General features: G+C 45.1%; 1 protein-coding gene across 4 annotated transcripts in view; it reads left to right on the forward strand.

Moving 5' to 3' along the window:
• Positions 1–15,675, forward strand: part of ASAP1 (ArfGAP with SH3 domain, ankyrin repeat and PH domain 1) — a 346,820-nt gene that overhangs the window by 37,113 nt on the left and 294,032 nt on the right. For 3 of the 4 annotated variants that reach the window (XM_055545753.1, XM_055545751.1, XM_055545768.1), the window contains exon 2: positions 3,747–3,832. In XM_055545753.1, coding sequence (XP_055401728.1) covers positions 3,774–3,832 — 59 coding nt within the window. In that variant the 5' untranslated portion in view covers positions 3,747–3,773. Of the gene's footprint in view, positions 1–3,746; positions 3,833–6,977; positions 7,048–15,675 lie in introns of all 4 variants that reach the window. The other variant, XM_055545755.1, reaches the window with a different exon arrangement.

The following is a 15,675-nucleotide window of genomic DNA, read 5'->3' on the forward strand; positions in this document are numbered from 1 at the left end:
GATCTTCCTGACCCAGGTATCAAACCCACATCTCTTGTGTCTCCTTCTGCATTGCAGGTGGTTTCTTTACTGCTGAACCAGGCTAGGAAAGTGACCTCATTTCACAAACAAGGGACCTGACAGCCAAAGAAGCTCACTGACCAGGACAAAGCTCTGTTTTGGGGCCTAGCTGGCTTGGGACTCAAGGCATTTAAGTTTAACTCCAATGACCCTTCACTCTGTCCCTGCAGCCCTTTGTGAAGACCCATTCAAGAAAGTGGGACAAGGACAGAGGTGGATTGGTGGGCCAGCGACTCATGTGACAGTGGTCTCTGAGCATCTTTGAGTTCTTTTAAGGAGAAAAAGTCTGATTAGACTTTGTGAGTCAGACAACAACCTGGGTTGGAATCCAAGTTCTGCCAACACACTGTCCTGGACATACTGTTGCGTATCTCTGAGCCTCTGTGTTTCCATCTGTAAAGCTGGCCTGATGTCTGCCCAGCAGGATTGTTGTCAGGGTCAAATTGGCACCAAGCAGGTGTGTTTTCTTCAAGAGGTGGCTTTGCTGATGGTTATCACACCTGTGCTGTCTGTGTGCAGGGCTTTCTCTTTTTTCCAGTCATGTTGATACTCACTGGTGTCCATGAATTAAGTGTTCCCATGTGTATCAGTCAGGTTTTGCTGAGTAACAAAAACCTCAGAACCGCAGTGACTTGCTTGACAGCCAGTGTTTATTTTCATACTCGTGGGTCTGTGGGTCGGTTGTGATTTGGCTGATCTAGGCTGGGCTTGGCTAGCTCAGGCTGGACTTCAGATTGGGTTCCCTGCAGGGTCAAGACTGAAAGGCAGCAGTTGAAAAGGACTAGTGAAACCACCGCCCCTCGTGGTGCATCACAGAGGGCAAGGGATAGACTTGGGAGCAGTACATTGTCGCTTCCGTCCGAATTCTGTTGTAAATGAGTCATCAGTGGGCCAGTCTAGAATCCAGTGAGAAAGAACAAAAGAACCACCAACCACCACGGTGGGAAGGACTGCAGAGTCACATGCTGAAGGGCAGGGATGTATAATTGAAATTCAGATTGAGAGTGAAGAATAGGAGAAATGATCCAGCCTAGACACTGCCTTAATTGTTTGCTTGAGTGGAGCAAGGAAAGCAAAGGAAAGGTTAAGACGAGAGGTGGGCTGGGAGAGGCTCTGATCATTTATGCCAGTACAGGGTCTTGTTTTTCATGTACATATAGCATGTTAAGTTGTGGTCAGGAGGTGAATGTTATGGAAGATCATGCTCTGTGATTCTGGGGGCAGTATATGTTTATGCTATGCCTGTACCTCACTGCCTTGATTATTCCAGCTTTGTAGTAGGTTTTATTTAATTCCTTTTTTTGGGCTGTGCTAGGTCTTTGTTGCTGCACATGGACTTTTTCTAGTTTCATAGCGGGGTCCACTCTCTGTTTTGGTGCTTGGGCTTCTCATCGCGGTGGATTCTCTTGTTGCAGAATACAGACTCTTGTGAGCTCAGTAGTTGTGGCTCACGGGCTTATTTGCCCTACAGCATGTGTAATCTTCCTGGACCAGGGGTCGAACCCATGTCCCCTGCATTGGCAGGGGCGTTCTTAACCACTGGACCACCAGGGGAGTCCTGTAGGACACTTTGAAATTGGGAAATGTGAGTCCTCCAGATGGTTTTGGCTTTCCTGAGTTCATTGCTTTTCCATATCAATTTTAGGATAAGACTGTCAATTCGCCATCTAATTTAAATGTATGACTCAAAGTTCAGGAAGTCAATCACCATTGGCATCTAAAGTTGAAGAACGTGGTTTGATCATTTATCCAACAAATATTTATTAATACTGTGCTGGACACCACTGGGTGGTCTGGCGATACAACCAGAAAATCCAAACATTATCTTTGTGTACTCACATGACTTACTATCAAAGCAGATGTTAATCAGTTCTCATGTGAATAATGTAGAGTTAAAAACTGAGATAAATTCTGTGAGCTAATCTAGAGGAGTAGGAAGAGTTTCCCTGAGGAAGTAAGATTTAAAGAAGTACAGGAGTTAACTAGGCAGAGTCAATGAGGAAGCCTTACAGGCAGAGGGAACAGCAGGCGCAAAAGACCTGAGGTTGGAGGACTGTGGCAAGTTGTAGGATTTGAAAGAAGGTTGGGTGGTTGCAGCAGTGTGCCAGCTGCCTGGGTGGACAAGGTGAGGTCAGGGAGGAGGTGGGTAGGAGTCTGAGTATGTTAAATGATATATATATATTTTTAATTTTTTTTAGGGAGCTCTTTTTGCTTTTATTTATTTTAAAACAATTTTGGCTGTACCACATGTCATGTGGGATCTTAGTTTCCCAACCAGGTATAGAACCCATGCTCCCTGCAGTGGAAGTACAGAGTCTTAACCACTGGGCCACCAGGGGAGTTCCTGTCGATTGATTTTTATCTGGAAGCACTGAGAAGCCATTAAAGAATGTCAAGCTGTAGATGAAGAGATGACACGATCAGATTTGTATTTTAAATTATTTTGAATGTTGTGTTAAGTTGCTTCAGTCATGTCCAACTCTTTGCGAGCCTATGGCCTGTAGCCCACCAGGCTCCTCTGTCCGTGGGATTCTCCAGGCAAGAATAATGGAGTGGGTTGCCATGTCCTCCTCCACGGGATCTCCCCTACCCAGGGATCAAATCTGCGTCTCCAGAGTCTCTGGATTGAGTAGGATTGATTATACGTCGATGGTGATTGGGGCTGGGCAGTGGGGATCTCTTCTGTTGTGTCTGTATAAAATTCTGCACAGTAAAACATAAAAAGGAAAAAGATTGTCCTGGCTTTAGTGTAGGGGATCAGATTTCAGAAGGAGAAATGGTGACGAGGGGAGACCAGTTTGGAGGTAGTTGTAGGTATAGTCGCCCTGGTTGAGAATGATGGAGTCTGGTCCAGGGCTGTGCCGGTGGAGACGGAGAGGGACAGGCCGAAAAATACCTAGGAAGAGACACGTGACTTAGGGCTGGGTTGGATACAGGAGTAATGGAGATGCTGCTTCAAGTGTGTCCCTGGGTTTCTGGCCCCAGATGAAGTTACGACTCTGAACTAGGGATCACTGGAGAAGAATCAAGCAGGTCCTTTGACTTCTCTTGTTTTCACACCCCCCACCTCTGTTTCCCCTCCATTCCAAAAATATTGAAGCTGTTCCCTTATGTAACACTTTTAATCCCAGACTTCCTGTGCTCTGTGCACTCAGCAATTAATTAAGCTTTGGTATGCATGAATTAATTAAATCCTGTCTCCGGTTCAGAGGGGCTGTCCTGAAATATAGAGATTCATGTATATATCTACCTTCTTCTTGGGTTGATTGCCTTGGCTGGGGGAACTTTTCTACTTCCCCATGGGCACACAGCTGTGGCTGTCTGTCTGTCTGTCTGCTGTACCTGTCAGCACAATTTAATTTCATGTTTCGGAGCCCAGGTCTGGAGATGTTAATGACTTGTAAATTGCTCTCCAACGTAGAGCTAGAAATAGAATGCAAGAAGGATTCCAGAGCACTTGCGCACATTTACTGATGGAGATGTCAGCCCCAAAGTGGATTGCTGAAACAGTGGTTTCCCAGCTGTCTTCCTTCCCATTCCTGGATGGCCACTGTGGAGTGGGAATATTCCTAACAAGGGTGCTGGCCTCCAGATGAAATCATGTGTTGGTCTGAGACAATGTCTTCTGTCTAAGCCCTGCTGTATGACTCTTGTCACCTTTTTTATTGTCCCCCCCCCCGATCCAGGTAATTTTCTGATGTGACGGCTGAGACATGAGATCTTCAGCCTCCAGGCTCTCCAGTTTTTCATCAAGAGATTCGCTATGGAATCGGTGAGTGGTCCAAAGAGCCCAGCCTGGGAAATGTGGAGGGATGCTTTTGGGAGGTTGAAATGCAGAATTTGACCAGACTCAAGCCCTGGAACCTGCAAGAGACACCACGAGCGTGGATGTTAGTGGCAACCAGATCTTTGGCATTTGTAGAACTGCAGGCTTTTTGATGTGTCTCCTGTGTGCAGTGGGAAAGGTGGTGTGGCACCTGAATGAAGTCAGGAATGATAACAGAACAGCACTGTCGACACTAATAAGTGCTGGTGTAGCCGAGTGGCTCTTTAAAGATACTATTTCATTCAGTCCCCCTGATAATCCTACCAGGAAGGGTTTACCACATTCACTTCACAGAGAGACAACTTGCCTGACTGGATTTTTCTTTTTTAATTGGAGTATAATTGCTTTACAATGTTGTGTTAGTTTCTGTTGTACAACAAAGTGAATCATTTCTATGTATACGTGTATCCCCTCCCTCTCGGCACTCCCTCCGACCCTGCTAGGTCATCGCGGAGCACTGAGCTGAGCTCTCTGTGCTGTGCAGCAGGTCCCACTAGCTCTCTGCTTTGCATATGGTAACGCATATCTGCCAGTGCTGCTCTCAGTTTGTCCTCTGCTCCTCGCCCCACCTCCGACCCCCCACTCCCTCCTTTCCGTGTCCACATGTCTCTTCTCTACCCCTGTCTCTCTATTCCTGTCCCGGAAATAAGTCCATTTTTCTAGATTCCACATATATGTGTTAATATATGATATTTTTCCTCTTTCTGATTGACTTTACTCTGTATGACAGACTCTAGGTCCATTGACATCTCAGCTGATGACTCAATTTCGTTCCTTTTTATGGCCGAGGCTCAGAGGTTAAAGCGTCTGCCTGGAATGCAGGAGACCCGGGTTCGATCCCTGGGTCGGGAAGATCCCCTGGAGAAGGAAAATGGCACCCCACTCCAGTATTCTTGCCTAGAGAATCCCATGGAGGGAGGAGCCTGGTGGGCTACAGTCCATGGAGTTGCCAAGAGTCGGACACGACTGAGCGACTTCACTTTCTTTCTAATGACTCATTGGAAAAGACTCTGATGGTGGGAGGGATTGGGGGCAGGAGGAGAAGGGGACGACAGAGGATGAGATGGCTGGATGGCATCACCGACTCGATGGACCTGAGTTTGAGTGAGCTCTGGGAGTTGGTGATGGACAGGGAGGCCTGGCGTGCTGCAGTTCATGGGGTCTCAAAAAGTCGGACATGACTGAGCAACTGAACTGAACTGAACTGAATATTCCATTGTGTATATATATACCATATCCTTCCTGGTTGGATTTGAAACCAATTTTCCTGATTCCAAGTCTCTTGTCTTTTTCCTCTTGCAGTGTGCCTCTTGTAGAGGTATGATTTGCCCTGTTTTGCAGCTGGGTCTACTGGGGCCTGGCATAGAGGCACATGGTAGAATCTTAAGGCGTCTGACTTCAATGGGTGGAGGTTTGTGTTGGTGGATGATAAAAAAAATTAGACTAGACAGTCTGTGAAGAGCCATGAAGAATAAGCAGAGAAAACTGAAAGAGTCCAAGAATCTTCAAGTTGCCAGGGTGAATCAACATGGGGTCCACCTGCTATGATTGGCATATCCCAGAAGTCAGCCTAGTGGTAGAAAGACTATGGGTGCTGGACAGGTGGTTGAATCCTTGTTCTGCCCCCATCTTGCTGTGATCTTAGGCAAGCCACTAACTTTCTCTGTTCTTTTTTCTTATCTATGAAATCTGGGTAATAATATGTATGTTTCAGGTTTTTGTGAGATTAGGAAAAAAGGTCTACAAGAAAGTATCTCATATAACATAAGGGCATAGAGCATTGTAATTATTCCAGTTTTTAAGATGGAAGTCATATTTAAGGATAATTAGACAAGAGTTCCCTGAGTGTGGAGGAGAAGTTAGAGGCTGGAGGCAGGGAGACCAACTTAAGAGGCTTTCATGTGACCCAGACACGAAGTAATGGGGACTGTTGTTACCACCTTCTAGGATAAATGAGACTTTGCCTGCTGATTTTCATAGTTTGACTATTATAGAATTATGTTTTATTCTGTTTTGTTTTATAAATCAAGAGTCCAACGCAAAAGTGACATTAGTTTTGTAGATATCTGTTTAGGTGATTTAATTACCAAACCAAACCTGAGTCTGCTCACCCAACACACAGCAAAGTTAATCTGTTGACACCAGGTTGTGGCGAAGGAAAGTACAGCTTTTATTGCAGGGCACCAAGCAAGGAGAATGGGCTTGAGATCTGAACTCAGGAGGGAGAGGGCCACAGGGTGTGTGATCAGTTTGTGCATGGTTCTCTGATTGGCTGCTGGTGAGGTAACAGGGTGGTGTTTTGGGAATCTCATCTATCAACCTTTTGCTTCCAGCCCCAGTCTAGGGTACACATGTTAGTGGTCAGCACGCAGTTAATGTCTTCCACCTGGTGGGGGTTTCAGTATCTGCAAAACAACTCAAAGGTATGGCTCAGGATGTTACCTGTAGCCCTTGAGGAGGAACTAAAGATCTTTACTTTGTCTTATGGCTAAATTATTATTATTTTGTCTTACTTCACTGCTTTCTTTGTGTATATTCCCATTTTCCTGATTAAATTTGCTCTTTGAATCTTGGGGAAGGCCTTGGAGGCTAAAGCCTTTATAGAAACAAGTGGTAGGGAACATGGTTGTGTGTGTGTGTGTGTGTGTGTGTGTATGTGTGTCCCTGGGAACATCCTGCAGAGTCTTCTTCAGTTTCAGTATTAATTATAATTGTTATAAGAGTGCATTATTTAAGATTAGGTTTTGTTATGAATGACGTAAAATCTAAAAGAACATTGGCTTAAATAGAAAATAGAAGTATATTTATCTCTTACCTAAAAGCTCAGTTACAGGGCTGCTACAGCAACCTGTGAAAGACCCAGACTTTTCCTCTCTTGTTTTTCTGCCACGTGGGCCTCCATTCCCCCCAAGGTCACCTCATGGCCCATTCTGACTGCTTCTGTGCCAGCCATAACATCTACCAACAGGAAGAAGGGAAGGAGAAAGGCAGGCCCTTTTTTTTTTTTTAAATCACAAATAATGCTTTTTAATTATTTAGCTTCTTAGAGTACTCACATAACAGAAACTGACAAACCCATGTTGGTGTTTAGTCTCTAAGCCCTGTCTTGCGACCCCATGGACTGCAGCCTGCCAGACTCCTCTGTCAATGGGATTTCCCAGGTAAGAATACTGAAGTGGACACGCAGGCCTCTTCTTTTAAGGATGCTTCTGGGTATCACACCTACTGCTTCTACTTATATTCTGTTGGCCAGAATTTAGTCCTTCAGCCATACTTAACTGAAAGGAAGGCTGGGAAATGTGATCTTTCTTCTGCAAGACTACTTGCTTACCAAAATTGAAGATTATTATGAGACCAAAGGAAGAGAACAGTTCGTCGAGGACAGATCTTTCTTTGCTATGCAAGTATTTATTAAAAAGAGTGCTATTGAGAAGATAGACTCTGTGGCCAGACTGCTGGTATTAAAATCCTGGATTTAGGACATTCTCTGTGACCTTGGGAAAGCTACTTAACTGCTGTGCTTTTATCTGTATTTATCTTATGTGCCTTTAAATTCTTTATCTGTAAAATCGTATTTTATCTGTGTTTATAAGGATTGCTTTGAGCATTAGATGAGTTAAGGTACAGCGCTTGGACCAGTATCTAGAACATCATGTGTTGTATGAGTGTTGGCTGTTACTATTACTGCTGCTTCTACTCTTAATAATACTACCTCTGTTACCACTATTTCTGTTGTTACCATTGCTGCTGCTTTTATTCTTGCAACTACGGCTTCTCCTATCACATCTGCTGTCACTGGTCCTGTTCCTACTACTATTACTACTATTAAAACAGTGACTGTTGCTGCCAAGTATTGCACATACATATATGAAATGTTATACTCATGGCATGGTAAGTATTACTCACATTCCCAGTGTGAAGATAAGAGTCAGGGAGGATAATACCATGGCAGATGCATGCATCTTGCAGGATAGTGGTTCACCTTTGAGTGGGTCGGTGAAGAGTGAGTGACCTGTAGGGAGCATAAGGCAGCTTCTGAGATTCTGCGAGTGCTCTGGGTGCTGATTACATGGGTGTCAAAATTCTTCGACTGGTACTTTTATGACATAGACCATTTTATGCATTTGTTGTATATTTCAATCAACATCTCATGGAGCAGATAAGTGATAGACCGTGAGTGAAACAACACCCCACCTGATTCCAAACCACCACTCTTTTTTAACAATAATGTAAAGCCCAACACCGTTGCTTCTTTTCATTTATTTGCTTGTTTGTTGGCTCCTTCATATAACATATATAGATTCTTATTACTTAGGTGCCAGGAACTGTGCTCAGTGTAAGCAGCAGTATAACTCAGCCCTATGCGCATGGGGCTTTCTGTCTAGAGGAAAAGGAAAGATGAACATTGTGCAGATTGGAACTTCCCTGGTGGTCCAGTAGCTAAGACTCCATGCTCCCGGTGCAGGGGCCCAGGTTCCATCCCTAGTCCGGGAGCTAGGTCCTGCGTGCCACAGCTAAGCACTGGCGCAGCCTAAATAAATAAATATTTTGAAAAAATCATTCAGATGGACAGCCACTGGCTTAGGCTCAGCGTGGGATGCCTTGAGGCCACAGGAAGGTCACATAAACTAATCCAACCACACAGTCCTGTGTCTGATAAAATAACAGTGATCTCCATCTCAACTGACTGCTTTGATAGAGTGGAAAGTCCCCATGTCCGTGCTTAAGCTGACCAAGTCGGGGCTACATCAAAACACATAAAGCAGTTCTTTGCCTTTCCTGCTAACTGGCTCTGAGAAGGGGCCAGCCTTTCTTTTCCTTGTTTGTCACTGTGACAGTCGTTGACCTACACATGGCGTCTCATGGAGCAGACAAGTGCTGGAGCTCTGGAGTTCAGTATACAGACGGAAAATGCCCAGGAGCAGAGATTCTCTGTGGGCTTCCCCAGTGACTCAGTGGTAAAAAAAAAAAAAATCTGCCTGCAGTGCAGGAGCTGTAGGTTCGATCCCTGGGTCGGAAAAATCCCCTATAGGAGGGCATGGCAACCCACTCCAGTATTCTTACCTGGAGAATCCCGTGGACAGAGGAGCCTGGTGGCCTACAGCCCACAGGGTCACAAAGATTCATTCAGAGATGACTGAAGCAACTTAGCATGCACACATGCAGAGTTTCTCTATATATACTGGGACATGAGTCCAAAGGCCTCTTATATATTATGAATATTCATACAGAATAAAAAATAAATGAAGTGAAACTTCCCTGGGGATCCAGTGACTAAGACTGTGCACTTCCAATACAGGGGGTCTGGGGTCCATCCCTGGTCAGGAAACTACATCCTACTGGCCGAGCTGAGACCCAGTGTACCCAAATACATAAATAATTTAAAAAAAATAAATGAAGGAATGAATGAATAAAATCATGCTCCACATCTGAGCAGTTGTCATCCCTGGGAAAAGTCAAGTCCAGAGGAATAAAGAACAAGACGTTCCTGTTTTTCACCCCAAATAGCACCAGGAGGGCGGAGTAGCAAATGACCATGTAATTGAATTCTGAGCCGGCAGTGGGAATCACTTGGCCTTATTTTCAGGATTTTTCTCCATGTGTAGAAATGAACTGACCTAACGTTAGACCCTTCCAAGCCAAGCCCAGGAGAAACCTCTGTGTCTCTCCCTCCCCGCCTTTGCCTTTGCAGAGGTCGAGGCAGACACCCTGTCCTCCTCAGGCCGCGGGCTGTCAGCCTGAATTGAATTTCCCTGAGCCCAGCTGATGTCCCTTTTTGGCCGCAGGGCAGGGGTCAGGCTGAATCCAGCACAGAGACGGGAAATGTGTCCTCAGAGCTGAACGCAGAAGCGCTGACCTCTCAACTCCGAGGTGCATTTCTGACATTGTTGGAAGGGTTGGGAAGCCTTATGATTTCTGGATGTGAAAGAAAAGGAAGCGTGTTTCAGAAAAACAATGTTCAAGTTCATGTGAAAGACAAAGCAATGTGTTTTAGAATAACAATATTCAAGTGTTTAGAAAAAACATATTCAAGGAGGGGGAGGTGAATTATATTCAAAGGACTGTGAAAGCCCTTTCTATATAATTGAAGCTGTTTAAAATCCAACTGCTTATTTCATGACCTTGGCCATTCCTCAGTTAGATGCATGCAGGAAGGAAATTCCTACCTAGACCCAGAGTTGGGAAATTATGATCCTGGTCTGCTTTCCTTTGCTCCCATCTTTCTCTTCATTTTTTTTCTTTCCTTCCCTCCAAAATTTATTAAGGAGCTGCTGTGTTCCACACTCTATGCCGAGTCCTGGGGAAATAAATGAGTAGGACTCATTGCAGAGCCTTCCTGGGCTTATCATTTATTTATTTAAAGACACTTATTCATTCTTCAAACATTTATTGAGCACCTCATTTGCTTTGATGTGTTTGTAGAGATAAAAGACTTAGTTTCTCCTCCTCCTCCTGAGTTTATACTTTATTAATTTTTTCTCTTGCTCACTCAACAAACACTTTCTGAGTATCTTCTACTAGCTGGGGACTGTTTCCATGTTTGGGGTTCCAAGATGAACAAAGTATAGCTTTTTTTAAAAAAGATTCTTTGATGTCGACCATCAAAAAGACTTTAAAAAGTCTTTATTGACTTTGTCATGGTATTGCTTGTTTCGTGCTTTTGGTTTTTTGGCCATGAGGCACGTGGGATCTTAACTCCCTGACCAGGAATCGAACCCACACCCTCTGCATTGGAAGGTGACGTCTTTATTTTTAAAAGGTAACTTTATGTATTAATTTTTACTTTGGGCTGTGCTAGGTCTTTGTTGCTGCGAGAGTTTTTCTCTAGTTGTGGGGGCTACTCTAGTTGCGGTGTGCGGGCTTTCTCACTGTAGTGGCTTCTCTTGTTATGGAGCTCGGGCTCTGGGACATGAGGCTTCCGTAGTTGCAGCTCCCCAGCTCTGGAGCACGGATTCAGTAGCTGTTGCCCATGGGCTTAGTTGCTCAGGTCCCATGCACTGGCAGGTGGATTCTTTACCACTGAGCCACCAGGGAAGCCCTGGAAGGTGAAATCTTAACTGCTGGACTGCCAGAGAAGTCCCTAGTTTCTGCCTTGATGGAGTTAACAGACCAGGCAATATTGTGTTCATTGGACTTCCATGGTGGTCCAGTGGATAAGAATCTGCCTGCCAATGCAGGGGACACCGGTTCGCTCCCTGGTCTGGGAAGATCCCACATGCCACAGGGCAACTAAGCCTATGAGCCACAACTACTGAGCCTGCCCGCCCTAGAGCCTGTGCTCCACAAAAAGAAGAGCCACCTCAACGAGAACTGCAACTCGAGTAGTCCTGCTCACCATGAGTAGAGAACGCCCATGTGCAGCAGGGAAGACCCAGTGCAGCCATAAATAAATGAATACATTTAAAAAAATATTGTATTTATCTCCTAGGGCTGCCATAACAAAAGTACCACAAACTTGGTGGCTCAAAAACTGTAGAAATGTATTATTGTCTCACACTTCCAGAGGCCAGAAGTCCAAAACCAAGGTATTGGCAGGGTATTGAAGCCTATGGGGGAGATTTCTTCCTTGCCCCTTTCTCGCTTCTGGGCTCAGCTGGCAGTCTTTGGTGTTCGTTGTCTTGCAGCTGCTTTGCTTCCGTCTCTGCCTGGGTTGTTCCATGTGCCTCTCCCTCTGTGTCTCTCTTCCTCTCTCTTACAAGGACACCCGTCTTATGGGAATAAGAGCCCGCTGTACTCCAGTATGACTTCATCTTTAATTTATTAATACATCTTAGTTACATCTCCAAAGATCCTATTTCCAAATAAACCCACATCCATTGGTTCACTGGTCTGGGACATTAGCAAATATCAACCCATAACACACATATATATATAACAATGCAGCAGTCCCCAACATTTTTGGGACCAAGGACAGGTTTTGTAGGTGACAGTTTTTCCACATGGCGGGGTGGGGGATGGTTTGGGGATGATTCAAGCACATTACATCTATTGTACACCTTTATTACTGTTATTACATCCGCTCCACCTGAGAGCATCAGGCTGGGGATCCCTGAATTGTAAAGCAGCTACAAGGGTTCCGAGTGGGTCCTGGTCCAGGTAATTGGCCTCTTTTTTTCCACTTTCTCTCTGCATCTGAAGGGTCTACACCTTTAGGGCAGGAACCCTGTGCTGCTCTGAGTGACTGTGTGTGGATTTTTGGCCTGGGAGGTGAGACGTCTCCTATGTGGCCGAGTTGATGGACAGGGCTCATTCCCGTCACTCTCGTTAGTTGTAGTTTCTCGGGTGGTCGTTGAGCACCTGCTTTGCCTGCGAGGCCCAGCCTGGGGGTAGGAGCTGTGGATTCCTGTCCCGGCTTTGCTTTGGCTGGTCCTGTGAGCCTGGATTCATTTCTTGGCAGTTCTCTGCCTCAGGCATTTCACTGTACCTCCCTCCAGGGTCTTGTGAGGACCAGGTGGATGAGATCTGTAAAGCGTTCACAAGCCCCTGGCCCGCAGTAAGTGTTTGGTGCGAGCCGGTAGGAGTTAGGCCAGGCATGTAACACGTCTCCGGAGAGGGCCTTGACCCAGCTCATTCAGCACAATCGCCTTAATAAAGACTTTTGTTCAGTGTTTAATGCCATTTACCGTCAGAACATTCTTTCCATAATCTTTCCTAAGGAAAGTTTTGTGAAATATAGAAAATACCTTCAGCACAGAAATATCCACTGCAGTATAGTTTAAAATGTCTGACTCTTTCATGACCCCATGGACTGTAGCCCGCCAGGCTCCTCTGTCCATGGTATTCCCCCAGCAAGAGTACTGGAGTAGGTTGCCATTTCCTTCTCCAGGCGATCTTTCCAACCCAGAGATCAAACCCGCATCTCCTGCACTGGCAATTGGATTCTTTACCACTGAGCCATCAGGGAAGCCATTAAAATGGCAAACAGTGGCAAACAAGACAAAGACCTGCCTTACAGTGAGAAATGAGTTAATTAGGGCAAAATGATTAAGAAAAAATAATAGGGTAAAACTATGAAAAACAGTGATACAGCCATTAAGAAGAAGATAATGATCACTTTTTAAAGGTTATGAGAATGCTCATGGTGTAAATGCCATGTAAATAAAAGAAAATTTTATTTTTGAGGAAGTGGCTGAATTTCCCTGAGCCTCAGTTTCCTCATCTGTAAAATGGCGATAATAACAGTACCTTCTTTAGACATAAGATTGAGAATTAAATGGGATAATAATACATGGGAAACAAACAATTGGCACCTGGCATATATGAGGTGCTAATTGTTATTATTGATCACGTGATCTAAATTATGTAAAAAATAGCCACAGAAAAATATTTAGAATAAGTAACAAGTGAAACACTGCAGATTTTCCCTTTTGAATGTCTTATGCAAAGGACTTGATTCTGTGAGTCACTCAGCAAACACTGAGCCTCTCTCTGAAGCACTGTTAGCCACAGAGCAGGAGGTGTCAATGTAGGAGAATGCATCAGAGTCCCTTCTGAGAGCTTTTGGAAAATCACAAGATGTCTGGAGATGCTGATTTAATTGATGTGTGGTAGGTCCCAGGCATCCGTAGTCTGGGGAAAAAAAAAAAAATTTCCACAAGTGATTTAGATTCTCACGGTAGATGTAAGGCACAGTCACTCCACTTAAGAAGTTTGCAAACCAGATGAGAAGATGGGAACAGCAGCATAATATAAGATGAATCTTAAAGGAAATCAACCCTGAATATTCACTGAAAGGACTGATGCTGAAGCTGAAGCTCCAAAACTTTGGCCGCTGATGTGAAGAGCCGACTTCCTGGAAAAGACCCTGATGCTGGGAAAGATTGAGGGCAGGAGGAGAATGGGGTGACAGAGGACGAGATGGCTGGATGGCATCACCGACTCAATGAATGTGAGTTTGAGCAAACTCTGGGAGATAGTGAAGGACAGGGGAGCCCGGCGTGCTGCAGTCCATGGGGTTGGAAAGAGTTGGACACGACTTAGTGACTGAACAACAAGTGCTTTAACTTGGGGCTCCTGAGTCTGGGTCCTGTTCAGAACTCTGTAATATTAAAGATCCCCTTGATTCCACCCCCGGATGTATAGACTCAGACCCTCAAGGAGGTTCTTTTTTTTTTCTTTTTTTTTTGACTGCAGCACACATCTTGTGGGATATGGGATCTTAGTTCCCCAATCAGGGATTGAACCTATGCCCCCTACTCTGGAAGCGTGGAGTCTTAACCACTGGACTTCCAGGAAAGTCCCCCTCCAGGAGGCTCTGATGATCAGCTAGATGGAGTTTCTGCAGCTCCTTCCTGCCCCTGGGTGCCTTCTACTCAGTTTGCAACAGCATAGATGGAGAACCAGAGTTTTTCCAAAGCCATGAGGCTGATATATTTCCTCTGGTTGGTACCCATTAATGCTTTTTAAAACATTATTTGTTTGTGTATTTAAAATGTTTTTAATTGTGCTGAAATACACATAAACATAAAACTTACTGTCTTAATGATTATTAAGTATATCATTCAGTGGTATTAAGTATTCTTATTGTTGTGCAACGGTCACCACCATCCGTCTCCAGAACTCTTTTCATCTTGCAAAACAGAAACCGTACCCAGTAAACAACAGCTCCCCCCGCCCCACCGTCCCCTGACACACACACCATTTATATTCTTCCTCCAGCCCCTGGCACCCAGCATTCTACTTTCTGTTTCTGTGACTTTGACTCTAGGTATCCCACTGAAGTGAGTCATACAGTGTTTATCATTTTGTGACTAGCATCTTTCACTTGGTGTGATGTCCTCAAGCTTCATCCGTTTTGTACCATGTGTCAGAATTCCCTTCCTTTTAAAGGCTGCATGTATTCCATTGTATTTAACATGTGTATAAACCCCATGTTGCTTATCCAGTCGTCCATTGCTGGGTGCTTAGGCTGCTTCCGTCTTTTGACTGTTAGGAAGAATGCTGCTGTGGACGTGGCTGCACAGATGTCTTGAGACCCTGCTTGGTGTCTTTTGGTTGATGAAATTCCACCCAAAGGTGGATTTGCTGGGTCCTGTGGTGATTCTATATGTAAGTTTTCTTGAGGAGCCACCGTACTGTTTCCCACAGCAACTGTCCCATTTTATTTTCGCATCAAGAGTGCACAGGGGTTTCTGGTTCTCCACGACTTTGCCAACACTTATGACTGATTCTCCCCAGTCTCTCAATGGTGCATTCTTACTCCAGCCAGCCTCAGAGCGTTTGTGAAGACCATCTGTATGCTGACTGCTTCCAAATTATGCCTCCAGCTGAGCCTGTCCTCTGCTTCCAGACTTGAGTATCCCAGATGCTGAACTTAAGTCTCCATTTGAAGATCTAGCAGGCACCTCGAACCTGGGATGTCCAACGTGGTTTATTCTCCACACACCTCCCAGATGAGAACTTACTATGCCCCTGCTTAAAACCCATCTGTGGGGCTTCCCTGGTTGCTCAGCGGTAAGGAATCCACCTGCCAATGCAGGAGTCACGGGTTTGATCCTTGATCCGCGAAAATCCCAAATACCAAGGAGCAACTAAGCCAGTGAGCCACAACTACCGCAGGCCGTGTGCCCTAGAGCCCGTGTGCCCTAGAGCCCGTGTGCCCTAGAGCCTGTGCTCTTCAGCAAGAGAAGCCACTGCACTGAGAAGCCCATGCGCCACAACTAGAGAACAGCCCCACCCGCTGCAACTAGAGAGAAGCCCTGGCAGCAACGAAGACCCAACACAGCCAAAAATAAATAAATAAATAAAATTATTATAAAAAGAAAAATGCATCTGTGGTCCCAGTGCCC

Source organism: Bubalus kerabau, chromosome 14 (assembly GCF_029407905.1).
Source record: "Bubalus kerabau isolate K-KA32 ecotype Philippines breed swamp buffalo chromosome 14, PCC_UOA_SB_1v2, whole genome shotgun sequence".
NCBI classification, from domain to species: Eukaryota; Metazoa; Chordata; class Mammalia; order Artiodactyla; family Bovidae; genus Bubalus; species Bubalus kerabau.